Raw genomic sequence first — 14,373 nt, 5'->3', positions numbered from 1 at the left:
TGTGATATCAAATTATAACTTAATGTGACAAATAAGCAGCACATGCAAACAAACATTTTAGCAATAAAATCCTGTTTTTGCAAATAATCTCAGTAATATTGCAAAAGGGAGGGGCAAAGACACATATAGGCTATATCAGCAAAATGAGTTACAACAAGATATGTTCGGTTTTCAGCAGTGTTTCAAAAGTTTTTCCTCCAATACTCATAATAGGAGCTATTTACATTTTCCTCGTAACTCACGTGTGAAAAGAAACAGAAGATATTTTCCTCCTCGGTATTATTTATACAGCATCATGGGTGTGCATGAGAAATTATAACAGAGAAGCTCAGAAATAAGAAGTTAATATAATACGTAATATCCATCTTGGTAATTTAATCATTTAATTGTATCAGGAATGTCTCATATGCTAATAAAATGTCTGCATTTAAGAGAATGCTGCAGAAAGCTAGTCACATATAAATTGCTGTAGTGTTCTGTAGCAAACAGGTTAGAGAATTTACTTGGGATTATGTATCTGGATTCACAATAATGACTTTTCTCTCTCAAAACTGGATTTTGAGAGCAGCCAGATAGTAGGTACATATAGATGCTGCATGAACTCAAATAAATATTCATTGCTTTCTGTAAATGAACTACTGAACAATTCTATGGAAATCATGACAGTATGGAATGATCCAAGCAAGAAAGTTATCAAAACAGAAAAGGGGGCGGGGAAAGAGAAGAGTAATAGATTCTGTTACATCAGGAAACAATATATCTATAAACTAATTACATAGTAAACAAACAGTAAACTCATTGGCAGCACATTTAACTGTGTTTTAATTTTTGACTACCGTATTTTCCGGCGTATAAGACGATTTTCTATACTAAAAAACAACCCCCAAAAATCGGGGGTCGTCTTATACGCCGGGTATAAACAGCGGGCAGCCCAGAGCCCTCTGATTCCCGGCTGCGGCTGGGATTTAAAAGGCTCTGTGCTCCCAGCCACAGCGGGCAGCCCAGAGCCCTCTGATTCCCGGCCACGGCTGGGATTTAAAAGGCTCTGGGCTCCCCGCCGCACTCCCGGCCGCGGCTGGGATTTAAAAGGCTCTGGGCTCCCCGCCGCAGCGGGCAGCCCAGAGCCCTCTGATTCCCGGCCGCGGCTGGGATTTAAAAGGCTCTGGGCTCCCCGCCGCAGCGGGCAGCCCAGAGCCCTCTGATTCCCAGCCGCGGCTGGGATTTAAAAGGCTCTGGGCTCCCCCCCTCGGAAGGGGGGGGTCGTCTTATACGGCGAGTATAGGCCAAAACCTATGTTTTAACTGTAAAATTAGGGGGTCGTCTTATACGCCCAGTCGCCTTATACGCCGGAAAATACGGTATTTAAATAACCAAGTGAGCTCCATATTTATATGGTAACCACCATTTCTTGGGCTGAATAAATGCTGAAACCTAAAACAAAAGTTCTAAGGAATTCTTTAGCCCAGGATGGAAACAAGTTACACAGGTTAGCAGCCTTCCCTACACTCTCCTCTCATCCCTGCACTCTTGTCTGTATACTGGAGATCACTGTGCTTAGACTATTACCAACAAAGGTTTAGCCATCCTAATCCTCTCCATTGCCTTCCAACTTTCACTTGCTTTAATATATCTGCAGGAAGGGGAAGCCATTTGTATTATGGCAGCATATGGCAGATTCTGGAAGCAGCCAGAGAACTTTGCATAACAATTGTATAGATATTGAAAAATAACCAAACAATGATAATGTAAATTCTTGGGCTCTCATTGTTTATACTGTATCTTCACAGCAGAAATGACTTACATGTATATTTGATGAAATCATGGCTGGTATGGGAAATAAATGTTCAACTATTGATAAGTAATTGGATAGCCTGCCTGCACTCTGACAGGGAGAGTTCCATTTAATAGTATTTGGTTACACAGTGTGTTCAGGATCTCTGAAACACTCCTCCTCCCTCGTCCCTCTCCTCTCTCCCCTTCCCCCCGACTTATAAGAATTTTTTATCCCAAGCCTCACTGATCTGGAATATTTAGGTAGATGAGATAAATGGAAGAAAGGGAAGATGGAGCGAGGGAGAGACAGAGTTGAGATGTTAGCATCAGTACCATAATTAGGCGGATATGGGAATTGCTGTGAAGGAACTTGAGCCATTGGGGGACCTGCCAGAGAACTGTCCATGCTTCCTGAGGCAGTCACATTTGGTGGTGGACTGAAGGTCTGCGGTTGTTGTTGCTGCTGCTGTATCATCATTGCCATCCTCTGCTGTCTGATATGATGACTTATTAGCTCCCTGTTGCGCTGAGCCACCATCTGAGCATTAAGAAAACCTTGCTGCTACCCCACAAACAAACAAAAAAAAAATGTATTGGATGATATTTAACAAGTAATGCCAGAGAATCAATCCATGTAAATATTTTGTACCCATAAGACCCAGCACATCCAGGGCTAGCAATGGAATTCACATTAATGAAAGCCAGTTGGCAGTGTTAAAATGATCAAAATATCAAGTTTAAGTTTGCACTAAACTATTTTATTCATGCTAAAAGCTAATGCAGGATATTATCTTACCACTCATTTCATATAGATAAAATACTACTTACACTCTGCATCTGTAGCATATCGTAACAGACCACAGGTACCAGTGCCCACAAGTCTGCAATTTCAGAACTGTGGGGGATATACTCACTTGATAATGAGGATCATTCTTCAGCCATCAAAGAAAATAAATATATTCTGTGGAACCATGAGAGAAGGCCTGAATTCTATAAGGACTTGCGTGTGACATGTTTTTTCCCTGCTATTTTACAACATGATATTTTGGAAGGGTGAGTGTGATGATTACTCACCTGTGACCCCACTTGCGGCTGCATGACTGGCCTCATGACTGGGGTACCACCAGTACCTGGGTTTTCCATTTTCATCTCAAGTGCTTGACGCGTCTGATTCAAAAACTTAGGGAAAGACAATTAACAGTGTCTAAGTGGGCTGTATTAATCTGCTGCAAATAGGAATCTTCATAAACACCAGGCTACAACAATCAAACCAAGTAACAGCAGCTAAACTTTTTATTTAGGAAAAATAAGAAAAAGAAACCACCTTTCTGCAAGTGTAATTTTTTTTTTGCACATCTAGAATCCAGAGATTAGTGTTTTTACCTAGTTAGATACATAATGCTGAAGCCTTCATCTTTAAATTTGAACATGAACAGTTGTAATTCACACATTCAAACTAAGTGGCCTGTCATTAAAGGCTTTACTTTCTCATAAAATATTTTGTAACCAATTTTATTTGAAGCACAGTATAATAGACCAACACTTATACTCCAAGTTCCAAAATATATATAATTACAGGTTTCATCTCTGTTTCAAGGGTGGATACCGTTAAAGCTACTATTATAAAAAGACATGACAGTTGCTCCAAAAAGCCATAGCCTGATTCAATGCCCTGGCCCAGCCAAGAAGAAAAGTATGGGATGGGAAGTGCTGAATACTACACACTTTTATAGTATAAGCCATTACATTAATTCTCCCAGCCTCTATTATCTGACACTCCCTGTTATCCAGAACTTGTTCACAACCCTTTACACTTACTACAATACAAATTTCCTCTGCTATCAGATACTTTTGTTATTCAAAACATATTCAGGTGTTCCCCAATGACTTATGGATAATAAAGGTTGCACTCTACTGTGGCACACAAATTAAATTGAAATATTCTGTTAAGAAATGTAAGTCAAAACGGTGAGACAACAAATAACCCCTTTTTAAATTTTTATGGCACAGTGTTAAAATCTATCTAGTTTCTTATACTGTGCCTATCACCATAACATCAGGGTATCTAAAATGGATTGGATTCATAAGGGAGAACAAACAATACTTTAAAAAAAGTACCACCACCATTCACTCATATTTTATTTAATACAATTAATCAGACCAAGTGATATCTGAATGCCTCTATTAATAGAGGGAGTGATTGATAGATAATAGCACATTTTGATATTTGTGAAGTCATTGTTTTGACACAATAAAAAATTAATTAATTTGCAAAATAAGTTGAAAAGCTATTTATTCATTAAAAAGCAAAACCCAGATATATTTACTGTGGAACTCACTGGCAGAAGACATCACTGGGGCCAAGAGCTTAACAAGACTCAGAATAAAGACTGGACATTGCATGGATAATGAGATCATCCAGAGTTATATTAAATAGGATTATTTTTAAAAGAACAAAAATGTGGAAGCAATATAAACCTTTGTACTGTAGGGCCAAACCAACCTATAACTGGGAGGTTCTAGGAAGAGCTCTCCTATGGGCAACTTATTCAATAGTTGACCAAACTGAGGTTCTTGCGCCTTCTTCTAGAGCAGTGATTCCCAAACTTTAACAACTTGTGAACCCCTTTCACTAAAATGTCAATTCTCACAAACCCCCTCCTAAAAATGAATATTTCCAGGCATTTTCTCTTTTACCTGAGTATAAATTAGAAAAGCAGTGATCTTGGAAATATAAAATTTGTTTTTATGACATGCTTATTACACACTATTTATTATTAATTATCATTACAGTATTTTTATTACATTATGAAAACAGCAACACTCTTCCAAGATCTCACTTTTGTAGCTTCTATCACTTTGAATAAGCCTGTTATAAGACAAGGCTCCTATGTTTCATCAAGGAGTATCAGATGTGAAACAGCATGAAGGTATTTAAGAAGCCAACTCAGAGAGTTCCTCCTATATAAACATTCAGGTCTTGAGCAATCCAGGCAAACAACGCACGTTGCAACAAAGCTTAAACCTGTTCTTCATCATAATTTTAAAAACAATACTAGCTGCCTATTTAATTTTAAAAAGAGCCAAAAATATCCACCTCCCTTTCCATTTCTTATAAGGAGTCTTGAAGTTTAAATCTCCTCAGTGTGATAGATATGCTTGCTTTGATCTGCTTAGCTCTTGGAAGTTTATGGGCTCCGGGCTGCCAGGGATCCTTAAGGACAGCTCTGTCCGCCATTGGGGAATTTTTTCCTGAGAACCCCTGTAACACTTCATGAACCCCAGTTTGGGAACCACTATTCTAGAGTCTAAAGCATCTGGTACTGGCCACTGTCAGACAGGATGGTTGACTAGACACCCCTCATGTGAACTGGTATGGCTATTTCTATGTTCCCTTTATTCTTCTGAAGCAACATAATTCACTTTACCTCTCTCTTCACTGCAACAAAGTTTTCTATCCTTTGGAGTAAGACAAAAGTGTAAACAAGCAAAGATTACCTGCTGCCCCTGAAGCCTCTGCTGGAGTTGCATTCTGAGCTGCTTTGGTGTATTGGTTCGGGGTCTCATTAGATTTGCTCTAGGATGCAAACTTTGCAGCGGAAAATTACTCTGTTGGCTCATCTGATTCATCATTGAATTAAAGGATTGCTGTTGTCCCTGCATGTTAGTAAAACCTCCTGACAGTGCTGCCCCTTGACCCTGATAGGGCTGACCATATAATGGAGGCTTCTGGTCAATCATAACTGCAGATTCCTGACCTTGAAACGAATCTTGCTTCGGTTCCAAAGTTTGCCCCTTTAACAGACAAAGAATATACTGCAAATAAGAATAGTGTCGTTTTAAATATTGTCAGAAGTAGTAAATGCTGAAGTAATTATAAAATTAATGCAGCAAATGGCCCAGCTAGAAAGATGGTGACCACTGTCAAACAGAAAATGTGGCATTTGTAGAATGCTATTTGCCTTGGTTTTCACTTTCTGCAGTCTTATCTGTCTGAAGCGATGATTATAGTTAATAAATAATGACCTTTCAAAACGATTTTGAAGAGCCTAATGTACAGAATTGTTTCAAAAGCTGCTCCTTTTGGCATAGGCGCTGACTCTGTGGGTGCTCCAGCCCTGGAGCAACCACGGGTAAAAAATGAACCCCCATATTGGCTCCCCCACAAACCCAGTGCCTCCTACTCACCGGCAGGCCCTGCAGATCAGCGCCTCACTCTGCCTTCCCCACACCTCCTGCCCGCCGCAATCAGCTGTTTTGCAGTGGGAGGGAGCGAGGATGCGGTGCACTCGGGAGGGGGTGGAACTGAGCAGGAAGAGGCAGGGCAGAGGTGGAGTGGGGGCAGGGCCTGGGGTTTGAACACCTCTCCCAGCACTTTAGAAAGTCGGTGCCTGTGCCTTTGTAGTTTTACTTGGAAGAATGACTTTGTAAAAAGGACAGTACAGGGTTCTGTTTCTGAATGATTTCCAGATCAAGTGTGCTCATTCTACAAGATTTTTTAAAATATTTTATTTTATATTTTTAACAGCCAGCCATGCAAACTCAGTCTGGGATCTGAAAGCCATACTGAGTCCTTTTGTACTTGCACATCATTGCCAGTAAAGTATTCTGCAATCTGAGCTTTGTAGATGATGCATGAATCACAAGAATCCAGTTCACTCTCCCACTCCTGTGCTACTTCTGCAGTGCTAACAGGAATAGTAATATCAAATTGTTTATGTTAATAAAATATTATAAGAAGTCAGGAATTGGAATATATCCATGTCTGTTATGCTAAAATGGCACCTTCTTACCTGTATTATGTTTTTCAAAAAAAGACTACAAGTTCTTTTGGTATAAAGTTTAATGAATACTGGTCAGTATTTTTCATCAAAGAGGGATGCCTGAAGCAGATTTTAAAAGGTTGAGATGTTATGATTTTTTCATTCACTTTCCAAGTGCCAAGATCATACAGGAAGCAGGAAAATAAATGGTTAAAAATCTCTTGGTTACTTACTTGATTTACAAGATCAGGAATTCCTAATGCTCTGTCAATTTCCTCCAGTCCTGTGACATCTGCATTACTCAGCAAGGTGTGCAGCTGATCTAAAAGAGCCCTTTCATCACTCTGGCCTTCCATGTTAGGAGGCGGACATAAGAAATCATCCAAAGAACTTCTAACTAATTGTCTATAAAGCAACAAGTTAAAAACCATTAATTATAAAAACATGTAGCATATATCACCTGAAGATAGCAAACAACTTTACAGAAATGGTAAGTATTACCCATATTACAGAAGGGTTAACTAAGGCATAAAGGTTAACAGACATGGACAATATCACAGCAGCAGAGCTGGAAACAGAAACTAAGGGCTTGTCTACACAAATACATAGTTCATGGCAAGCTGAGGTAGCAGGCTAGCGCAGGGAAGATTTACACCCTAGCTTGCCATGAACTGCTAATGTAGACAAGCCTGAAGTCTTTACTCCCAAATTCACTACTGCCTGCACTAAAATGGAAAAGACCTATCAAATCCAACTATTACCAGTTTATGAATCCATGATAGCAAGAGAGATGAGAAATTTTCAGAGTTAGAAAAGAACTTTCAAAGTTCACTTCTAGGAACTTCTCATGTGGCACTGCCACATATTTTCATATTATATCATCACGTATGTGTTTATAAAAATGTATTTAAAACAATTAAGACAAAGCTGAAAATTAGCCTCAAAGCTGTTAAACCAGGTTATTTTAACATCGGCTGTATGCCGTACTGGTGGTGGTGTTAGTGTTCTGTTAGGGCACAGGCCCATTTTTTGATGAATCTTCTCTGTCGGTTGGCGCCCACTGCTCATGGAACAAAGGGCTCTGGAAGCACTAAAGGGGTTCAGAAAATCATATCTTAGAACAAATACTATTCCGATTTTTAAACTCTTCTTACAGCAGTGATCAGTCATATACAAACTATACAGCTTTCATCGCCTATTCTAAACCCTACCTGTTTTGTGAACCTCGAGGTCCTTGCTCCATGGACAGCATGCTATCAGGCCATGATCCTGGCTGGTTAGATGGTCCTGTTTGCCCATAAGGATTACCTCCCATACCCATATTAATCTCAGTAGGCCCTATGAAGTAAAATTAATTTGATTATTTTTTGAAAACAAAGGTAAAATTTAACATCCTGCTTTACATGTGAAATACAAGTTTCTGATGCTATAGATTATTGTGTGTTATATTGGTAACTTCAATAGGTTAACAGACTAATTAGAACTAAATACTTTAAACAGCACACACACACACACACACACACACACACACACACACACACACACACACACACACACACACACACACACACACAGAGGATATGAAGGACTAGAGCTATTGCTCTCTACAGGATATGTTTTTGATTTCTAGTATCAGTCCCACAACACCTCAAATGGGAACAATTTGAATGCGGTAACCTTATATAATTCAAAAATGATTTTTCAAGGTGGGTTCATTTAAATCCAAGATATTTAAATCCCCAATTTTATTCATGATTTAAATCAGCAAGCAGGAAACCTTATTTTAAATAATCAATTTTAATCTTGTTTTGCATTTATACTTTTTAGTTATTTTCCTAAAGAAACGTTAACTGTCACTGGTTGGTAACCATTAAAACATGTTGATTTGCAACTAAATCTAGCCTTTACACTAAATTTGGTACTACTTTTTGCTAACCAGGAGAATACACTATATCTAAGCACACTTATGTAAGCAATTATCTAGTTTAATTTACATTTATTCATATTTTTAATATTTACATTTTATTATGGTAGAAAATGGTGAATTATTCATTTATCTACAAAAATACTAATTTTTTTATTTGTGATTTATGTCGAGCTCTAGCTGGATGAAAATTAAAATTCAATTAAAATGCAAAAAAACCAGTAATTTAAAATGGTATTTTTATTAGTTAAATAAAACTACATTAAATATGCTGATACATGAGAAAAAAAATTATCAAGAAGTATATCAAAATATGTTTGGCATTTAAAACTGATTTATTAACCAAAGGAAGTATTATCTGTAGCTAGTTAACAAAACTGATTGTTTCTAGTTACCATGACCTTCAAGATTTTAGAACTAGTAGATCTCATCCTCTCAGACCCAGATTCTATTCCTAGACTGGAAGAGGAAAAGGATAACAAGCTTTCCTGCTTTTGCAACTCCCATTTGGTTTCTTAAGTTTGAGCTAATATTGAACTGAACTAGTTGAATTTAAGAAAATATTCTCTCTGCACCAATAGAAGAGGCTACTGCTGTCAAAAGCTGGTTTAGCACATCACTGGTTTGACTTTCTTTAAAATTTGGCAACAAGCAAGTACTGCTTAATATTATCATATAATTAATTTAAATTATTTTAATAGATTATAAAAGTTTAGGCCTTAACACAGATTGTCATAATTACAAATTTAATTTTAAATAGTTTAGATTTTATTACAATAACCTGTATTCAATTTAAATTAAAAACATATTTAAATTTTAAAAAGTTTTTTTATTTAAAAAAAAATAATTTATCCATCCCGCTCATCTTGCCAGTGAAGTCAGGACACTATCAATCATGCACTGTAATAGTGACCTGAACACATGTGACATTCTAAAGACAAGTACAAAATAAGTTACTTATCAGCAACTGGTTATTTGAGTGTGTTGCCTCTGCCTTATCCATTCACCTTTCCCTCTTACCAGAAGTCCTACTCCCATTGAATTCTGTTTTTTAACAGAAAGAACTGAGCTGGCTGGGGATCACATCACCATTTAACATCTCCAAACACACAGTGCAGTGTGGAGGTATTTCTGCTGTCCCAACAAGCATTACTTTTCCCAAAACTCAGCAGTATTTTACATATTTCCACTTATAAGAATTCACTAGCAATACAACTTCCAGCAAGATGGGCTGAGGAGTTCTAATTAACAGACATGAATTGCAGAACTGTCTTCCCAAATTGAGCATCACATCCCTATGCCAAGTTGAGACACTAGGGCTGAGAAACTTCAGGCAGTAGATTTCTGTGATGGAAATGTTAGAGAAATGCCACTGATCCTGCCTTAGCCCTGGTAAAGTGAGCCCTCAGACCCTTGGGTACCGCAACCTTCGCCAAAGTATAACAAGTTTGAGGGTCCAGTCCAATTGACTTTGAAAGCTGCTATATGGAAATGGCATTTCCTTTACACTGATCCCAAAATGCTATAAAAGCACAGAAGATTTCTTTAATGGTTGAGTTCTATCTCAATTAAAAGTTAAGGCCTACTCAAAATTTTAGGCATGAAGCTTCATTTCTCTCATATGAGCATCATGTTTTAAAAAGAAAAACTGGGCACTGATAGTCTTGTTCACATGAAACTCAGACCCTACTTTTTTTTTTTTTTTAATCAAAATCTGGATGCAAATGCAGGACAATTCTGGCCTGTGGAAAACAGTGGTGAAAGGTTCAGATACCAAGTGGTCAAGCATCAATATGGGTCAAGTTTAAAGAAGCATCTTCTGAACACTGTAAATGATTTCTTCTTGGATCAGCTAGTTTTAGGATGACAAAAGGGCATGAGATCGCCATTTAAATCTGGTCTCTCTAATATAGGTCTTTAGGTTCTATATGAGACATAACACCTCAGAAAAGAGCCATAGTAGGTCCAAGAATCTAACTGCATGATTGTGCAGAAATTTAAAAAAAAAAAAAAAAAAGTTTTTTACAACTACCTTTGACAACCTAAAAAGCTATCTACATTCTAGTAAAACCAATATTACCACCAATAACTATTACTAATTAAAAGTTTTTTTTCTTTTAAACTAGATTTCCTAAAACTACTGATACAGAGTCCCTACACCTGCAGCTAACTATCAGGGGCGGCTCTAGCTTTTTTGCCGCCCCAAGCACAGCAGGCAGGCTGTCTTCGGCGGCTTGCCTGCGGGAGGTCCACCGGTCCCGCAGCTTCAGCATACCCGCTGCCGAATTCGCGGGACCTGCAGCCCTCCCACTGGCAAGCCGCCGAAGGCAGCCTGCCTGCCACCCTCGCAGGGACCGGCGGGGCACTCCCTGCGACTTGCCGCCCCAGGCAAACGCTTGGAGCGCTGGTACCTGGAGCCGCTGCTGCTAACTATAGAGCGGTTCCTAGAACTCTGCATTTCACAGGCAGGAATATGTAGAAGCCATCTCCAAAAAGAATATAGAGATAGATTATCAATATATGAATACTCTTTTTTTGTTTGTTTGTTTGTGTTTGTTTGGGGTCAGAGGCATGATAGGAAAAATAACACCTCCAATTGGAAATATAAGCAAACATACGGACAAATAATTAAATAATATGGAATTCCTTAGTCTGAAATTATTCATTATCATTAAGATTAAGGAACTTTCTACAGTGTGCCTGGCACTTTCCAAGCACAAAAGGAAAATATGGAGCTTGCCTCAAGGAATTAATTGTCTTTGGATGTAAATCCAGATACTGAAATTAAAAGGATCTTTATTCTGAATGCCTGATCAACAAATGACTATGCATTTTATTAAATAGGTTTATACAAATGTAAAGAACTTACTCATATGAATCATTTGCTGCTGTAGCACTGGTCTCGTACCAGGTATGCTATTAGATCGGATGGGCAAACCAGGCATGGAGCCACCCACTGTAGGTCTGGGAAGGGATGGGTTATAGTCTGGTCCTGGTCTCACCATTGAACCAGAATTTGTAGGTTCCAGTCTGTTAACCTTAGAGCTTGCCAAAACCCAGTCTCCTGCTGGATGCTGATTCATAGCCATATTTCTGTTGGGTCCACCTAGTACAATGAAGAGCATATAAAAGATTATTTCTCCTATAGAACATATGATAAGTTTTGTTATTGGAACCATTTCTATTTTCTCCCTAATTACAGTGACAACAGCCAATGAGCAGAGAACAGATTACTGAACTCCTATTAAATCTGGCCATGGCATGCTTCATTACTTCTTCCAAGCATATTAATTTAGCCAAAATTAAGAATATTAACAAATTTTTTTGACTGGCTGCTCTCACAAACTGATCTTGTCAACCACACATTAAAAAGACACTTCAGTATTTCAAAACATTATTATTTTTGAATAATTCAGCTAAAACAAACTCCCAGTAGAACACATGGCTGGGATACAGCTATAACCTAATAACTCCAGCTATGGACAATAATAGTTACTTAAAATCAGTTTAATGATTTAGATGGTAAATATTAAAGATTAACATGCCTCATTCTTATACATTCAGGGTTTTAACTAATTTCAACACATTAAAATTTTACAATATTTTCAATTATAATGAGATCTGTTTATATGTAATCAACAAACCCATGTTTGATCCAAAATTTTCCTGGTTCTCAATCATTCTTGGACTCCCACCCATGATGTTTTGCTTTTGTAACATGGAGAATGCATTGACACTCCTCACTGGAGGGCTTGAACCCACAGGTATTGGGCTGTCTAAAGACATGGCTCTGTTGAAAGGAGGACGGGTAGTCTGCACAGATTGGGGACTTCTTATACCTGTTAAAAAATTAAAAGATGCTTTCAATTGTACATCTTTAAACAAGAAATAGAATGCCCTACTGATGATTTATACAAGTTATATCTATTTTTGAGCACCTACACTACACATTTAACAAGCCATGAATGACTATTTTGTTTTAGGTGTTTCTCCCTGCAGATAAGCCAAACAAGTCCTTGGATCCTAGGTGTAATATGATCAAACATTTTAAATTACAACCTAGGACTCTTTGTCTAGGTGTTCTCCTGGCATATATGGTATTGCAAATTTCATGAGCACTGTGTATGCCTCTTGATATATTGGTGTTGGTCTTCAGTTCTTATTTTATCCATAGTATATTCTCACAAAACTTGGTGTGTGTCTGGAAAGAACTGTCCTTCCAAAGTAAGTGTACAACTCACCTCTCTTAATAATCTTAACTGAAAACAAGGTTCACCCTTAGAAAGTTACAATTCTCTCAGGCATCTTAATCCCATTGGGCTCTCCAGCCTTATTCACTTTCAGGTTACATCTCTTTTGCTAACACACCCTCATCCTAATGTGTAATACCTGGAACCATCTTGCTCTATCAAAACCCATACTGGTTCCTACTCTTTGGTTTGCCCTTGATATATAGACCAGTTACATACATCAAAATGTACAAATTATTGCCTCAAAGCAAACAAAGACCCACAAGGTCCACCTCAAGTATGAAACTGGTTATCTCCAACACTACTCAGGAGAGCTTGAAAAAATGTACTAGACATCTACTAGCCATAGGAGTAAACTTACTTGCCAGGAGATATCTGTTTTAAGCTTTTGTAATGTGCTTATCACTATAGTATCTATGCACTGAGACAGATGTAGAACACAGTGATGGTGGTAATGATGGCATCCCACATGTAACATTAACTCTCCCTCCCACTTCCTCTACTGGTAGGGATGGTCAGTCCTTTAGAAATAAAAGTATTAGTATTCATTAGATCAGGGTTTCTCAAACAGGGGTCACCGCTTGTGTAGGGAAAGCCCTTGGCGGGCCGGGCCAGTGTGTGTACCTGCCCCATCCGCAGGTCTGGCCGATCGCGGCTCCCATTGGCCTGGGCTCGGCCGATCGCGGCTCCCATTGGCCCAGAGACCAGGCCAATGGGACCTGCGATCAGTCGGACCTGCGGACGGGGCAGGTACACACACTGGCCCAGTCTGCCAGGGGCTTTCCCTACACAAGTGGCAACCCCTGTTTGAGAAACCCTGCATTAGATGTTGCAGGCCTAAAGGTATCTGGGAGAGCAGTGGCAAATCAGAAGCTTACCACTCATCCCTCACCCTTTCCCTGGCCAGCTGCAAGGATTTAGTTACTTCTTTTAATCTGTAATTGCCCCAATTCATAACAATATATTTTCCCACTGTCTTTGAAACATTAGAGAAGTGCAAAGAGGACCATGAGATGGGAAGTGAAGAGAAGTTAACTTTACTCAACATCTGTAGAGCATACAAAGCTCGTGAGACTGCTCTTTCTAATGCTAGAGTCTGGACATGCCATTGGCAAGGCCCACAATTCAGATACACAGCTCTGTATCAATTTTTAAAATTTAGTAAAAATCAGATGCTGGCTGAAAAGGGATTTTCAATGTCCTCTGATATTTCATAATACTTCTTCACGCTAATTATATAAACACAATGTACCAATGGATAACTGGCCCTGCATATATCACTTATTCCTGTAGACTGATTTCCTAGCAAATCAGAAACAAAACATTCACCAAGCAAAGAAGGAGTTAAATGTACATTACATTGAAAGCAAATCACACAATAGCCCCTAACTTTACAGAAAAGTGGAATTAAGTGAACTTCCTTACCCAATGGGGCACTTCCTTGAAATAATGTTTGCTTAGTTCCAAGACTACTCCCATTTGTAGACATAGCATTATTGTAAAAATCAGAACTAGTCAGATCACCCAGTATTGCATCCAAATTATCCAAGTCTCCACTCATCTAAAAGGAAAAAAAACAAAAACAAAATCCTACTCTCACATTGTTCATCCTTTAACATTCCATTTAGCCCCTCACAAGTCTTAACAACCCTTAGCAACATAT

At 38.5% G+C, this 14,373-nt stretch overlaps 1 protein-coding gene across 12 annotated transcripts in view; it reads right to left on the bottom strand.

Annotated features, from left to right (window-relative positions):
• Window positions 1-14,373, bottom strand: part of NCOA3 (nuclear receptor coactivator 3) — a 162,389-nt gene that overhangs the window by 6,448 nt on the left and 141,568 nt on the right. For 9 of the 12 annotated variants that reach the window (XM_039498864.1, XM_039498862.1, XM_039498861.1 and 6 more), the window contains 8 exons: window positions 14,136-14,271; window positions 12,105-12,299; window positions 11,330-11,566; window positions 7,748-7,874; window positions 6,770-6,941; window positions 5,272-5,568; window positions 2,848-2,952; window positions 2,107-2,335 (listed from right to left, as the gene is read on the bottom strand). In XM_039498864.1, the coding sequence (XP_039354798.1) occupies window positions 2,107-2,335; window positions 2,848-2,952; window positions 5,272-5,568; window positions 6,770-6,941; window positions 7,748-7,874; window positions 11,330-11,566; window positions 12,105-12,299; window positions 14,136-14,271 (1,498 nt within the window). The remainder of the gene's footprint in view (window positions 1-2,106; window positions 2,336-2,847; window positions 2,953-5,271; window positions 5,569-6,769; window positions 6,942-7,747; window positions 7,875-11,329; window positions 11,567-12,104; window positions 12,300-14,135; window positions 14,272-14,373) is intronic. The other 3 variants (XM_039498870.1, XM_039498872.1, XM_039498873.1) reach the window with 3 other exon arrangements.

This window comes from Mauremys reevesii, linkage group 13, assembly GCF_016161935.1.
Source record: "Mauremys reevesii isolate NIE-2019 linkage group 13, ASM1616193v1, whole genome shotgun sequence".
NCBI lineage: Eukaryota > Metazoa > Chordata > Testudines > Geoemydidae > Mauremys > Mauremys reevesii.
Note: the sequence above shows the minus strand (reverse complement) of the source record. Positions and strands in the feature narration are given on the sequence as shown.